Source organism: Podarcis liolepis (genome assembly GCF_965112155.1).
Source record: "Podarcis liolepis genome assembly, chromosome: 14".
Lineage (NCBI taxonomy): Eukaryota > Metazoa > Chordata > Lepidosauria > Squamata > Lacertidae > Podarcis > Podarcis liolepis.
In genome coordinates, this window is record NC_139569.1 from 11,586,551 (window position 1) to 11,602,973 (window position 16,423).

The 16,423-nt window shown below is 43.0% G+C and overlaps 1 protein-coding gene across 3 annotated transcripts in view; it reads left to right on the forward strand.

Annotated features, from left to right (window-relative positions):
- The window catches only part of LOC310692848 (radial spoke head 10 homolog B-like), a 29,584-nt gene that overhangs the window by 11,894 nt on the left and 1,267 nt on the right, over positions 1–16,423 (forward strand). For all 3 annotated transcript variants that reach the window (XM_083474218.1, XM_083474220.1, XM_083474219.1), the window contains exons 9-20: positions 26–167; positions 1,579–1,700; positions 3,671–3,860; positions 4,532–4,640; positions 6,027–6,106; positions 6,231–6,379; positions 6,981–7,088; positions 9,102–9,278; positions 11,246–11,371; positions 12,887–12,977; positions 13,473–13,598; positions 15,416–15,614. In XM_083474218.1, coding sequence (XP_083330344.1) covers positions 26–167; positions 1,579–1,700; positions 3,671–3,860; positions 4,532–4,640; positions 6,027–6,106; positions 6,231–6,379; positions 6,981–7,088; positions 9,102–9,278; positions 11,246–11,371; positions 12,887–12,977; positions 13,473–13,598; positions 15,416–15,614 — 1,619 coding nt within the window. The remainder of the gene's footprint in view (positions 1–25; positions 168–1,578; positions 1,701–3,670; positions 3,861–4,531; positions 4,641–6,026; positions 6,107–6,230; positions 6,380–6,980; positions 7,089–9,101; positions 9,279–11,245; positions 11,372–12,886; positions 12,978–13,472; positions 13,599–15,415; positions 15,615–16,423) is intronic.

Genomic DNA, 16,423 nt, shown 5'->3' on the forward strand with positions numbered 1-16,423 from the left:
ATAAATTTCCCTTTCCCCCCTTCAGGGTAAGCTTGTGTTCAAGAATGGACGTGTCTATGAAGGCGAATTTATAGATGACCATATGGCAGAATATCCATCTTTTCAAATTGACATCATGAATAACCAAGATCTGAGTGGCATTCGGACAACGAGTCCCTTTGGCACCGGTGAGGAGCCTGAAGTGTGGCGGAAAGCAATTTGGGTGTGTAGCACCTTGGACCCTCCAAGAAGTTGCTGAACTACAACTCCCCACAGCCCCAGTAAGCAAGGCCAACGGCCATGAATGATGGGAGCAGCAGTTCAGCAACATCTAGAAGACTAAAGGCCCCTCGCACCTGGACTAAAGTGAGGGCAGCTGGAGTTAAAATGCATTTGAAAAATGTATTTTATGAGAGGGAATATGTTTAGAAATGCACATTTTTGTGAGGATTTCAGTATCGCATGTGTGGAATAGAATTATGGCAGACACCAGTGTCGTGTGGTGAATTTTTTCTTAGGGGAACAGTTAGGAACAGAGGGGCCAGCTTATGAGGGCAATTACTGGGGGTGTTGCAGGCGTGAGCATCGCACCTCCCTCCCTAAGCCAGACAGAAGCTTCCCGGGCTTTGGGAAGGAGGTGCTAGGGGAACATTTAGGGGACTGGCCTTGTCTCCCTAGTCCACGGACCACACGCCACTGGTGAACACAGGCAACACAACGTCGACTCGAGAAAGGTTAATAGCGCAATCATTTTTATTTGATTTGAAATATAAATTTACAACAAAATCAATTACAAATCCATACAAAGAGATTTCTCTGAATCTCAAGACTCCGTCTCCTCCATGGGTCCTAATTTCAACGCTTACAACTGCCTATCAGTCCGTTCTCCTCATTTTTGTCCATCTCGTTTATCCATCGTATTTGTTACTTTATAAGCGAGATTAAAATCCTGCTCATGTTTCCATTTGCTTACAATGGTCTCTTAAATAAATTGTAAATTTCCCCCCATTCTTTTTTAAAGTTCTTGTCCTCTTGGTTCCTGAGCTTCCCAGTTAGTTTTGCCATTTCAGCATAGTTCATCAACTTGGTTTGCCATTCCTCCCTGGTCAAGATTGTTTCTTATTTCCATCTCTGGGCTAATAACATCCGTGCGGCTGTTGTTGCATACATAAATTGTATTTTCTGATCCTTTGGAATCTCGGTACCTATAATTCTTAATAAAAAAACTCCTGGTTTTCAAAGAAACATTATTTTAAACATCCCCATTTCATTATATATCATCTCCCAAAAGGTTTTTATTACCTTATATGACCACCACATATGATAAAAGGTACATTCTTTTTCTTTACATTTACAGCAGGTATTTGTCCTTGCTCTATACATTTTTGAATAGCACAATCCTAACTATGTCTGCTCAGTCCTCTTGAATTCAACGAGGCTTGCTCCCAGGTAAATGAGGTTAAGATTGCATCCTGATTAATCCTTCAGGTGTCTACTGGGGTCCTCAGGTCTGCTTGTGCTGATGTTGCTCTTTAAATTTTTGTAACAAATAATTACCAGTTTGATTTCTTTCCTCCCACCGCCTGCCCCATTGCGAAGAGAGTATCAAAGTTGTTGATGGCCCCGATAGTACATCTGCACTGGGAACGAATATAGAAATAGATATATCAACTTTGTTGGCTATATTTCCAGAAGAAAACAGGGAAGAAGAAATCAAACAGGTAAAATGGCTTACATTTATGATTTTATTTAAAAAATGATTTTTAATTTCAAGAAACGAAACATACCCGTACAAGAAAAATACAGCTTGGTAGTTGTACAGAAAAGAAAGAAAAATAGAGGCTGATGGTTGTAGTTTTTAGACCTACCCAAAAAGGCCCTGAAATGAAAGTGTCTCTCCATAAGGTTCCATGAGTTGATGGAGGGTGAAAACCATATTTGATTGCCTTAGCAAAATCAATAAAATGATACCAGGTTGTATAGAACAGGCATGTCCAACAAGTCGATCATAATCTACTGGTTGATCGCAGGATGTCCATGGTCAATCGTGTGATCCTTAGCGATTCCCCCCCAAAGAAGCTCAACAACTTTGCCTGTCAATGACAATGGGTATATCACAGGCGGCATTCTTATACTGTGAGTACAGTGGTGCCTCGCAAGACAAAATTAATTCGTTCCGCGAGTTTTTTCGTCTAGCGAATTTTTCGTCTTGCGAAGCACGGAATCCCATAGGAATGCATTGAAATTCAATTAATGCATTCCTATGGTCAAAAAAAGTCCAAACAAAGCCAAATTTGGTACAACAAGAGTTTATTAAGTGCTCTTTAAAGTCACACATACTGTAAAGAGCATTTCAAAAAATGAAGGAACAATAAATTAAGTTTCTAAACATGACAGAAAAACATTTAAAAATCAACAAAGTGTACAGTACATTTTCTAAGACAACGTGGCCCAATGGTCACGGAAAATCATAAAAATTCAAAAAAACCCCACACAAGCTCCCAGATTCTTGCAAACCCCTCCTCAACTGTTCCCCCAGCCAGCCACCACACAGAAATTCAAACCCATATTTTTTTTTAAAAAAAACAACAACATGGCCCAATGGTCACAAAAAATCATAAAAATTCAAAAAAAACCCCACACAAGCCTCCAGATTCTTGCAAACCCCTCCCCAACACCAAGTCCTTGAATTCCAAACACCCCAACCCAAAATCCAAAAACCCCAAAAAAAGTTTTAAAAGTTTAACTTACCAAATGGCTGCAAAAGAAGTTTTGGAAAAGCTTCAAAAATCAGCAAAGTCTTCAAAAACCTCAAAAAAGGCCACCACACTGCGTGCTATGAGTTGCTCCTTGAAGTCAAGTCGCAACTGCACCTCTTCAAGCAATGCACCCTGGATATTAACTGTTTTAAGTAAAAGGAAACAAACTTGCAAGACGTTTTCGTCTTGCGAAGCAAGCCCATAGGGAAATTTGTCTTGCGAAGCAGCTCAAAAACCGCAAAACCCTTTCGTCTAGCAAGTTTTTCATCTTGCGAGGCATTCGTCTTGCGGGGCACCACTGTAGATTGCAGTCTTTTGGGAATTGGACGTGCCTGGTATAGAAGGTGTGAGTCTTCCCTTTATGCAGTGTTGGAAATGTAAACCTTCAATCTCTCTGTCAGTCCACCCATCTCTTAATATCTGGGCAGGATTCACCCACCAGCCCTGTTGGTTGGAAGTCCTACACAAGGACTTCTGCTTGCGCAATAGGGCTTTCCCTCCACTCTCCCCCAATACCCCTTAAAATTATCTCTGCATGGGGTCAGGAAATCGCCCAGAACAGCACACTGGAGCAGGAGATCATTTGTTCTGGCAGACTGAAATGCTTGAGCTGATGGAACATTCAACATAGCACACCATTGAAATCCTCCTTTAGTCTTAATTATTGCTACTGATCATAGAGTTTTCAAGGTAGCATACAAAAAGGACAATAATAATAGTAAGATAATACACAGACACAATTAATGCGTAGAAAAACCCTTTCCCCAAAGAGCTTCATTAATAAGTCAGACGGGCAAATATTAATAAATATGAGGTATATAAATACAAAAATATTTTATTATACATATCTACGTAGCTTATTTAATACGACAAAATACTTATACTTTTTTATTACCAGTTTTCTATCGAAAACTATATATATTTGTCTCCAGACAGAGTTTGCTGTACTGAGATATATCTCGGAACTGAGGCGAATCTACACCTTCTACAGCAGCTTAGGATACGACCATTCTCTTGATAACACTTTCCTGATGACGAAGCTTCAGTTCTGGCGATTTCTAAAGGACTGCAGATTCCACCACTGCAACCTTACGCTTGCCGACATGGATAGGATCCTGAATGGTTTGCATTCCTAATAGAATAGACTGTCCATGTTATTTTAGTAGTGGCAGAGCAGCAACCAATAAGCATGGGTAAATAGCCCATTTGCAACTTAATGAAGCCAACGCCTTGCGTTGAAGTTCAATGATTGGCCCAGTTCGCATGTGTCACTAAATCATGGTGTGGCGGTAAATGGAAGAGCCTCCACAAGTTTAAGCAAAGCCTTAGGTTTGCGTGTGTACACACACACACACACACACAGTCACCCCACATGTCTCAATCAGGGGGTTGGATCCTGCCTGTCGTTGGCTCTGGCTTCACCTGCTGTTGGTCTCCCTTGCTTCTGCCCTACCAGTCCCGATGGGCACAAGCCGCCACCACGTGGGGTGAGCCTCATATTATGACTTTACTTTTGGTACAGTTCTCTTGCTATTGTTCAGTTAGTGTAGCTGGTAATCCATACTGGATGGAAGGGATATAACTGTTTTATGTGAATGACATAAGCCAGTTTTCAGAATGTCTTTACCCTAAAATAATTATAATTAATTACACAAAACATAAAATAGACACCAAGATTTTCAATTAAAGTCAGGAATGAAAACAAGTTGACCTGAAAAAACAACAGCTCAAGTTAGAACTCTACCTCTGCATTGCTCACTGTATACAGTACAGTGTTTCTGTTTGTTTTTCAGATAAAACATTACTTGAAGAGATTCACTCTCCATATGAGACTTTGCTACTCCGAATGTTTTTGACATATCTCATCTATTTGTCCTTCCACATCTATCATAAGGAGTTTGAGTAAGTGGCTTGTCCATCAGCTAAGGTAGCGCCGAACCTGAGAATAGTTTGCTGAAAAGTCACCAGTTTAAAATCTCAACACAAGGCACCTCCAGGCTGTCAGTAGGGGTTCAAGTGTATATTGGATAATTAGAATTGTGCCATTAAAGTAGATTAAAGTGCTGTGTTGCCCTAGGTCAAAAAAATCCGTTTCTGAAAAATAGACTTCTAGAATTTTGGAAAGTGACAGGTAATTGCCTTGAAAAGTGTTGAATGAGCAAATGATTAATGGGAAGATGTACAAACACTCCACAAGCAAATCAGGATTAATGCTTGTCATGGAACTTCCCTGCAAACAAATTGGAATGAATGTTCAATTCAGTTTTTAAAATGATTTATTTGATTCTTCCAACAAAAAACATGTACACACAGAGACACACAAAATAATATATATAATAAAGTAAAATGGGCACAAGGTTTGAAGCATAAAGACTCTTTTGAAACTGACTGGTATGGCTTTATTATATATGTTCTTAGAATGAAGACAAAGAACATTATAAAACCTTTTGCTTAATGTAAACTGTTGATTGCCTTCTATATAAACGGTTGCCCACAATAGGAACTTAGAACGTTGTTTGGATGTTCCTTCGGATGCAATGCCCAACTCCCATCTTCTGGATTAGGGAGGGATAGTTTCTAAAAAATTATTGTTTTTGGATCCATAAATAGTCAACATAGTTTAAAAAAAACAAAACAAAAATAACCAAACCAATTAGCTGATGAAAAACTGCAGCCCTACAACACATAACTCTAAAATGCAATCTCTTCTGAATTTCTGAAACCTGGGCTGAGATGACTGCCAGAATCCGAGATTTGGGAGAAGAAGCAATGGAGGAGGACTGGAAAAAATTTAAGGACTATTTGCAAAAATTTTATAAGTTATATGAACTATAAGATGCCGCATGACTTGGAATGTTAGCCCCAGCAATGAGAGTGGATTATATATGAAATTGGATAATACTATTGAAAGAATCAAAGTTTAAATGGTTAAAAATGACAATATGTTTTGTTTTTAGAGTAAATGGAAAATAAGGGATTTAAACTTAAATTGTAATTGAAAGTACAAAAGAAACACATGAAACAAGGTTATAATTTGCTGATAAATTTATTGTTAAGAATGCACTGTGCGAGAGATGTGGGGAAGTTCGATAGAAAGTTGAAATAAGTTGTTGAAATGGTTTGGTTTTTTCTTTTTCTTTTCTTATTTTTTCTTTTTCTTTCTTCTGTTCCATCTGTAACTGGAAAAAATGTAATAAAAATTATTATAAAAAAAATGAATTTCTGAAACCTGTTTCCTCCGCATATCGCAGTAGTGACTGCTATATCGAATTCCTGTTTTAACTCCAGCAATACGAGTCCCCGCCTCTTCAAGTGCTTCTGCAAGTTGATGGTCAAGAATATCTGTCCTAACGCCTGCCAAATAAAAGGTGGGCTATGCATTTTGGTTTGGTTTGGTTTCCTACATTTCCCCAGATTTCATTTACGCACAGATGTTTGGGCCTTTTTCATCATCTGGCTCTTCTCCCCCCCCGCCCCCGTTTGCCTCTGCAGGCATCTTGTTCAGCGACCGGCAACAAACAGTCTACGCAATCAATTACATTGACAAGTGTTGGGAGATATTCAGGGCTTTTTGTCGACCAAATCCCGTTGCTCCGTACGAACCGACCATGAAGATGAGGCACTTCCTCTGGATGCTGAAAGTAATCACCATCTCAAGGATTTATTTCGGGTCTTGTTAGCGACGGATGTTATCTGTCAGTGTTGGTTCATCTCAGGTTCTCATTTTTCCTGTCATCCATTCTCTGCATTTCCCAGTGGCGTAGCGTGGGGGGTGCAGGGGGGGCCGGCCGCACCGGGCGCAACATCTGGGGGTTAGGGGGCGCAAATCCACGGGTTAGGGGGCGCAAATTACTTGCCTTGCCCCGGGTGCTGACAACCCACGCTACGCCACTGGCATTTCCACATCAGTTTGTTATTTTGTTATTTTTTTAAAAAGCCCTCATGAAAAATTATCAATATTTTAGCACAAATTTCTCATACTATACAACTGCATAGATTTTTTTCAGTTTTTGTATGCGATGGCAGCCTAATATACACATTTTCACAAAGCATGTTTAACCTAATATTGGCATGTTTTCACAAATATATGTCTTCGTATTTACAGCTTATTGTAGCTTTTGCATTTTTAACACATTTTGGCCCATGTATCATTTGGGAGAACATGAACTAGGTAGCAGCACATGCCAAATTGAGAAATTTGGATAACACTAACCATTTTGTTGTTGTCGCTTCATTCTCCAGGATTTAAGACTCGTAAGCAAGCAGTTAACCGCTACCAAAATTGTGAATATACTGGCCAAAGACAGCCCTTGTGTGCGTGATGGAGATGACACTAACTTAGAACATGAGGTATATGTATTTCGGGAAAGTGTGGGGAAATATGGTCTGGGTGTAAATTTCTGCAGCTACACTGAAAAGAGCCAACCCACTTCAGGAGCTGGTTGGCTTGGACTGTCCTTCGCCCAGAAGGAACTTTGTTTAAGAACAAAAGCTTTTGCTAGTTAATCAATATGATGAGTCATATAAGATTCTAATGTAGAGCTGAGCCACTCCAAGTGGGACTTTGGGCGAGTGAAATTAAACTGCCCCATTTGCTTTTTCCTGGCGTCTGTTCCATGATCCAGCCAGCATCAATTGCCCACCAGGCATCATTCCCCCTTCTACCACAAAGATCCAGAAGCATGGTCCTCACTCTGATTTGGCGTCGTTATTGTTAAGTTGTGGGTGAACATATCAGACGACACAGCAATTCTTCAAACAGCTCTTGTTTATTCACAGGCCAGAACAGAACTGAACTGAAGGGTTCAGTCAGCCTGCTTATATAGAGCTCCAGTACAATGTAACTGTAACAATTTTCTAAAACTATCCAATCACTGAACATCACTTTCGATCCCTTATTTGCATAACTATCTACGGTATCCCCCTGCTGGCCCAGGGTGAGAACTTCAGTACATAACAGTTATGATGCCATGTCATCATGTGGTGCTGCCATGATGAGGCAATCAGAGTGAGGGCTGTGCTTCCTGCCTTATCTCGAGAGCTTTGCAAGGAAACAACATACCTGTCAAAAACCAGATAGCCCATGGGTAGGCAAACTAAGGCCCAGGGGCCAGATCTGGCCCAATAGCCTTCTAAATCCGGCCTGCGGATGGTCCGGGAATTGGCATGTTTTTACATGAGTAGAATGTGTCCTTTTATTTAAAATGCATCTCTGGGTTATTTGTGGGGCCTGCCTGGTGTTTTTACATGAGTAGAATGTGTGCTTTTATTTAAAATGCATCTCTGGGTTATGTGGGGCATAGGAATTCGTTCATTCCCCCCCCAATATAGTTCGACCCCCCACAAGGTCTGAAGGACTGTGGACCGGTCCCCTGCTGAAAACGTTTGCTGACTCCTGAGATAGCTGCTTTCACATCCTTGCCCCTAAAGCTGCCCTCACTGTATTTCACATCCGGCAAACAGTATTGCAGGATTGGGGGCCCATTTTGACACAAACTAGCCCCCCTCCCCAATTAATTGGTAGAACTGACAACATACAGCCTTTCTCAACCTGTGGGTCCCCAGATGTTGTTGAACTACAACTCCCATCACCCCTAGCTAGCGAGGCCAGAGCTCAGGGATGATGGGAGTTGTAGTCCAACAACATATGGGGACCCACAACATATGAGAACCACTGAACAACAAGCAATAACTCAGTGATGTGAGACCTCTTGAAGGTCCATCACTGGAACCCACAGTGAAGTAATCTCAGACTCCAGATTGGCTCCACCCATCCAGGCTTCTCATTGGATCCTCCTAGGTTGGAAAGGGCTATGAAGAATTTCCTGGTCATACCGCATCCCTGAGCAACAATTATTGTCCTACATCTGGTGTGTTTTGGTGTGTTCCTCAGCGCTGACTCCTGGTTCGAACACCTAACACAATTGCTGACCTGGCTCCTCTCTGACAGCTGCTTGCAGCTCAGCCGTTCCACAGGTCCTAGTTAGGACCCCTCCAGGAATATTTTGCCACATGTTCTTGGTGGATTAGCGGTGGGTTTATTCCAATTTGGTTTGTTCTGCAGCGCTTCTCCAGTGCAGCTAAATTATTGCTGTCTGGAGGGGCTGTAGTGCAACAGAAGAAGGACAAAAATAAACCAGAACTTTTGTGGACTAAAAAGTAAGTGGATTTCAGCAGGAAAGACATGCACTGGTTGGAAAAGAAGCAACATGTCCATCCCAAAACTTTCGCAGGTACAAACGGTACTGAAAGTGGGCATGACTCGTTAATCATAAGAAATGTGCAATAAAAAGATGCCTGGAGGACCCTTTGATCTTGTCGATTAGAAGTGACTTGTTCTCTTCTTCCTTTGTTGTGCTACAGCTTGTTTTCCTGGAGTTTTTCGAAGCTCTGCTGGACTGTGCCCTGTTGTATGTCACCGATGAGATGCTGAAACAGCAAGCAGAAGAATCCAGTCGTTCAACAAGTTCCTTCAGAACAGATGAGTTCATAGACCCGGCTGCTGGGCCTCCTTTGGTTCAGGACTTGTTCTCTGATCAGGTTAGTTCTCAGAGCGTAAACATTGACTCTCTTCGCTACAGGTAAGGGATGATTTAAATGCAGCAGCAGCGTTTCACGAGGTTTGCTGGCCTCCCAAATTGAGTTTGGGCACTTTCCGGAACGGAAGCCAGACATATCAAGCAAACTTAGGATCTTCAAAGAGGGGGCAGGTTTGACAGGGTACATTGGCCCCTTAAAACCGTCAGGAGCAATGCTTCAACGCCTTCCACATCAGGAGGATTTGGGGCATCACATAGCCAGACAGAATTCCCAGCAACAATGCGTTCTCTCAAGCCCACATTCCCAGCAGATTTGCACTCCTGTCTCAGCGACGTCTATGCCGGCTTGCTCATGTCCACAGAATGGAAGATGGTAGGATGTGCTCTACGGGGAGCTGGTTTCTGGCCTGCTCTGCATTACAAAGATGTCAGCAAACATGACACGAAGGCTGACAACGTCAACTCCACCATGTGGGAATCCCTCGCGGACGACCGCAGTGCCTGGAGACAGGCAGTCAAGTCGTGTATCCATAGCAGTGACCAGAGGAGAAACGACCACTGGGAAGACCGCAGAGAGAAGAAACGCCATGGTGCATCTGCAGCAACACAGCTGGACACCTTCATCTGCCCCAGCAGCAACAAAATATGTCTCTCCTGTATCGGTCTCGACAGCCACAGCAGGCGCTGCAGCCTTCCAACAGCTTGACCTCAACCCCAAGGCGCATTATTCCATTGTCTCCTGAGACAGACGGATGCCAACAACAACAGGCCCCTTATGTGAATTCTACCACTCAACATCTTCTGGGAACGAAAAGGAGTTTAAGGCTGTATTCATGGACACAATCTTGTTTTGACTTCTCTGGGCCTTAGGGTTAGAAGTTGCTGGCAGCTCAGCGGTAGGGTTAACACTGAGCTAGATTGACCAGTGGTCTGCCTTTGGGGATAAGACTCCCGGAGGCCAAAGCACTAGCAGTTCTGAGGAACTATGATATCAAAAAACACCAAATGGCGCTGACCGCCACCCTGGAGAACGGGGGGCAGGGGAACTGGTCACATGAGGACAGTGCAAGTTTCCTCTGCCACAGAACACAAGAACTCATGGAACGAGCCCATTGTGGGAGCAAAGGCAGGCAACATCATAAGGGTCCTAATTTTTAAAAAGCGACTGTTAACTCAGTGATAGGACACAGGATTTTTTTTGTAGAATGTCACAGGTTCAGTTTTTTAAAAATCAGGTGACGGGAAATACTTCTGCCTGAAAACCTGGAAGCTCAGTCGGTAGAGCATGAGGCTCTTAACCTCAAGGTCGTGGGTTCGAGCCCCACGTTGGGCCAAAGATTCCTTCATTGCAGGGGGGTTGGACTAGATGACCCTCATGGAGCCAGCTCTGTAATTCTATTATGCTTCTAGGCAATGCTGGGCTTGATGGACAAAGGCCACATCAGCACCATTCATTTAAAGCACATTTAAAGCTCATGGGTTCTCCTGGGAACTGTAGTTCAACCCTCACAGAGCCACAGTCCACAACACACTTCTCAAACTACAGATGCCATAATTCTTTGGGGGAAGCCGTGTGCTTTAAAAGTATGGTGTGGATGTGACCACGCTCAGAAATGAAGTTCTGGTGCTGGATCTAGACACATCAAAGAAGCGTTTCAGTTAAACGCGTTGTAAACTTTGTATGAGAAATTGGGTTGGCAAAAATGGAGCTCCACAGCAGCATCTGGTGAGTTAGAATGCATCATCAACACATATAAAGTGCTTTTTCTTTGCCAGTGTAGCTGAGTCCTTGATCTAGACCTATGTGCTTGCATATCTTTAAAGCACAATAGCTCTAACTGGAGTTCAGAGGGGTGTTTTCTTGTGTGTGTGTGTGTGTGTGTGTGTCTTTTATCCCCGCCCCCATATAGCACCTCCAACTAACTACAGTATTGTTCTTATTTTCTCCTATTCTTTTAAAATTATCAGTCCGTTCAAACCAGAAGTTTAAGCAGTGGCGAAACAAGCACTGAGACCGCAGAAACCCAGCATGTCAAGGCTTCCACAAGCAAGATTGTGCATTTTGTGGATGTTGGCAAGGGAAAGAAGTCCGAGGTCAGTGGGGTGATGAAGCATAATGGCTGTTTCGAGGTCCCAGGTCCAGGAAGGACTTGGAGAGTTTCTTGCTTGAAATCGCAGAGAGCTGCTGTCTGACTTAGTACAAGGCCACTTTCCGTGTTCCCAGGAAAGGGCCTTTTCAGTGGTTGTCCCCCTAACTCTGCAACTCTCTTCCCTGGAAGGCCCACCTACATTCCTCTCTTTAGTTTCCCGAAAGATGATGAATAGGTTACTTCGGAGGTTTTTGGGCATTGTGGAAGTTGAATTGCCCGTCATTCTCTACCACTGCAATCTGTTTATTATGTTGCTACCTCTGCTTGCTTTCTTGTAGGTTGTCTGATGTGATCACGTGATGGAAGCAGGGGATCACCAACCATTTGGGGCCACTGCGCATGTTTGGAATGCTGTGGGCGCCAGTCACAAAATGGCCGCCGGGGTTGCATGGCATAACACAAAAACGGCTACCACACCCAAAAGAGCAGAAAAAGAAACAGGGACACAACATGGTGTGGGCACACCCTCCTATTATACCCCCCTTTCAAGCTGGGGAGGCACTTATAGCAGACTTCACTGTGCTCAGCCGTAGAGAGAAGCACTCTGTATTATTATTTTTTGTTCAGAGTACAGTGGTACTTCGGGTTACATACGCTTCAGGTTACAGACTCCGCTAACCCAGAAATATTACCTCGGGTTAAGAACTTTGCTTCAGGATGAGAACAGAAATCATGCTCCGGCCGCGCAGCGGCAGCAGGAGGCCCCATTAGCTAAAGTGGTGCTTCAGGTTAAGAACAGTTTCAGGTTAAGAACGGACCTCCGGAACGAATTAAGTACTTAACCCGAGGTACCATTGTAGATGCGAGGGCAAATGTTCAGACCTGGCGCCCAGTGAAATGTGGGCATGTGGAAGAGGCCTGAGCTAGTGCAAACAGGTATTGAGCAGGAAGAATAGTGTAATGTGGATTTTTGAGGGGATATTTACTGAGGCTTTCTGTGGGTGGCGTAGGAAGTTCTGGCAGTTAGGCCTAGACATTGGGGCATTGAGTTGGGGCATTGAGATTTGGTTCCCAGCCAATGTTAGTTTACCTCTTATCCCCCCACTTGGGCACATGCACAAAAGCATCTTCCAGACAGAATCTTCTTGTGGGTATACCTGCAGGACCTCAGTATGGCAGCACCTATACTTTGGAACTCCCTGCCTCTTGACATCAGGCAGAGGCACCTTTGCTGTAATCTTTTCAGTGCCTGCTTCAAACATTTTTCTTTAGGCAAGCCTATTCAGACAGGTAGCAGCTACATGCGTTTCATTTCAGTTTTGTGAAACAAATAAATAGAAGAGTAAAGAACATTGACACTGTTCTCTTGAGCCATGAACTCGTTTTTGAACAACCTCACCTGGACATATATTTATTTTTGCTTTATGATTTATCTTAATTACGGTACCAGATTTTGAAAATAACACGATCCCCTAACTCAACAACTCATTTTTTATTATCTTTTTTCTCATTACCACAGAAAGGAAAAGGCAAGAATGGAGGAAAAGAGGGCAAAGGTTCTCGGCATGGTTCAAAATCTCCCAGTAAAGAAAAAAGTCTCTCTCCTCAGGGTGGGTCCTTGGAAATTCTGGTCCTTCCAATCTGAGCCTTGTTGTACAGGATCTTTTTTTGCTCTGAGGGAAAAACTGGCATTGAAATTAATGTGGTTCAACTAGGCCTTTGACAGTCTAACATCCTGTAATGATTTAAATGTGTTTGTGGGACGTGTGTGTGTGTTATTGGCTCATGTAGTTTTTTGTTTGTTTGTTCCTGTTATTGCATTTTTTGTGTTTTCATCTTGTATCTTTATGTTGAGAACCGTGCTGAGTTCTACGGGTGATGACACCAGCATTTAAAGTCAGTGCAGTTTAGGAAGACTCAGCCCACCACCACCTTGATTCAAAAGGGCATCCGGTTGTAGTCGACAAAAACTTGCTCCTTTATCTCAAGAACTATAGTGCAAAATTTGGTTGTGGTAACTTAAGAGGTGTCTGAAATGCATAGAAAACAGGCAAAGAGACAAATGACTTTCCAAAATATATAGCAGATTCTTTTCTTCCGTTCAGCCATGAATTTTAATGTCACCTTCTCTGCTATCGTGGAAGAGAAAGAAGAAAGTGTAGCTCAGTCTCTATCAAGCGCGGAAGCAGGGCAAGAGTCAATTCTTAGCGCTCCGATGAAGGAATTAGCAGGTGAGAAAACTAGAGCTTTTTATATAGCAAGCTATCAGGTATGGATAACTTTTTTTATAAATGTAAAGAATCATTTTTGCATTTTTGGAGTTGCTATTATTAATATATGTACGTTTATGTTTGGCACACCCACCCACACAATTTCATAACCCAGAATGCAGTTTCCAACAACCTTTGTTAGGATTTATTTTGTTTGCTTTCATGTTTAACCATTGAGCAAGCTAAAGATGTTGCCCTTTTAGTATATCTCTTTGTTTTCCTATATTCTGGGTGTTTTGTTTCTTTACTTCTGGATTGTGTTGGCACCCACAATAAGTTGACCTTTATTTATTTGAAAAGCATTCCCTTCTCTATCCATAGCTGTCAAGTGTCCCTTATTTGGCAGGACAGTCCCTTATCCCAGCACCATGTCCCGCTGCTGTCCCTTATTGATGATGTCCCTTAAATTTTCCGGGTTTCAAAGGAAGCAGCTCCTCTCCCTCCCTCCCTCCCTGCCGGCCAGGGAAGAGGGAGGCTCCAACTGTGTCACTTGGCTGTGTTGCTCACCCAATAAGGAGTCTAAGAACGACTGGGGGTGGAGCTTGCATGCTTTGTGCCGATCAAATTGGCCGCGTTGCCTGGGGACTCGCCTTTGCTCAGCGCTTCCCAGCGGAGAGGTGACGGTGGTTTTCCATGCTGCATCCCCTTTGCCGGGTTGCTGCGCTGTGGGAACCACCACTTGAGGCTTCGTTTGGCTGCTGGTTGACTAAAATCCTTTATTTTGGCTGCTGATCCCTTATTTTCGAGGCTGCTGGTCCCGTATTTTCAAATCTGTAAGTTGACAGCTATGTCTCTATCTAATCTAATTAGAGGTGCTGCTTGTTGGAAGGGTCACACTGAGCTGCAGATTGTGCAGTATTTGAGTACACATTCCTGTAAGATTTCCTGCTGTCACAAGAGGGCAGTAAAAGAACACCAGACCAGAACACAATAACTTGCACCTTCCTTTTTTGAAGGCTTTCACAACGGGACAAGTTGCTCTGACCCCACAGCTAAGTCCCAAACGAAGCGTGCTTGAATTCTGCAGTGGATTGCAAGCCATAAGCCATAAGCCAACAGTATTGCACAGATGGGGAACCTTTGGCCCAGGGTCTAAATACAGCCCTCTATGCATCTCTGTCTGCCCCCCAGGACTCTCCCCGGGGCCTTACACCTCATGAGATACACCCCTCACTAACCCTGCTTTGCACCCTCCTTTAAAAAAAGAAAAGAAAATGTTACTGATTTTTCAAAATAGCAAAATAACAATCCCCACAACCAACATCCCACTACCCTTCAAATGAAGGTTCCTTAGAAGAAAGCATTGTTGCAAAATGTCAGGTCTGTGCACCCATCTTGGGTGCTTTTGTCTGGTTCGCATGGATCCCCAGACTCTGATTATGCTGCTCGCTTGCCTGGGCAGAGGATGGAAAGGAACTAGCTTACCATGCAAAAGGTAAAATTCACATTTGTTGCTCAGCCCACTTTTAATTCTGGCCCTGCCTATTCCGCCTCCACCGCCCCACCTTCCTCCACCCTTGGATCCACATAGGATCTTCTGCATCCTAAGCATGTGGTCTGCTATGGAGCTATGATAGTCTTTCCCCTACAACAGGGGTTGGCCAAAGGGGGTGCTCTGCTGCAGAAGCTCCCATCATCCTCAGCCAGCACAGCCAATAGCCAGGGATGATGGCAGTTGTAGGCATCACACATAACTGGAGGGCGTTTCGTTGGCCGTCCCCTGCCCTACAACTAAAACTCCATTTTATTTCCCATCCCCTCGCTCCGCCGTCTTGCAGATAACCTCGAAAGTGCAAAGAACGAGCAGAAGGACAAACTTGGTTTATGGATGAGCCAGATCTACATCTTTTTTGTCAACAAATTCTTTGCCGGCTACAAACACTTGGAAGTCGTGAAAGAAACCATTATAGACAACAGGATTCGGCACGCTGAATTCCTTGTACTGAAGAAAATCCAAGAAGCTGAAGAAGAAGCAAAGTGAGTTTTCAGCTTTTTTGCTTGTGGATCATGGTTTCTAACCTGCTCCCAAATTTGGCAGGAGCCTTGCCATATGCGTTCATAGAATCATAGAGTTGGAAGGGACCATGAGGGTCATCTAGTCCAACCCCCTGCAATGCAGGAATCTCTTGCCCAATGTGGGGCTCAAACCAACGAGACTGGTATTAAGAGTCACATTCTCTACCAACCGAGTTATCCCATCATAAAACAGGGTGCTTTGCTAGATGGCCCGGCTGTTTTCATTGGAGACATGCTGGCAATACCTGGCCTTCATTGCTATAGTCTGCCTTCTATTATGCCAGATTGAGATTACATGTTCACATGTAAGGCTGAACTGTGCCTTAGCGTTAGAAGTAGCTGTAGTGAGCCTTGATTTTTAATGAAATATATCTATGGAGCTAAGGAAGCAAAGTGAACAGGGTACCTGGAAAAATTAGAAACTTGAGAGAAAGAACATACTTATCCATGCCACTTCCAAGTTTGAGCCTTAGCATCAAAATGCTCAAATCAAGAAGACAATGGCAAGTACCACTGGTCATCTTTAGAAAAAGAGTTAATTTTCTTCACTAGGGGATAATTTACTTCCTTTGCTTATGCTGATATGATTAAGCAAAGATCAATATTTAATATATATATTTAACTGCCGCTATATCTGTATTGTCTCTGTTATACCCAATTGCAATTCAATGTATTCCTGTTGCGTTTTATGATTTTCCTGATATTGTAAGTGAGCCGGAACTGGTCTGTGATCGTAATAATAAAAATTAATTAAATTAATTAATTAAAAA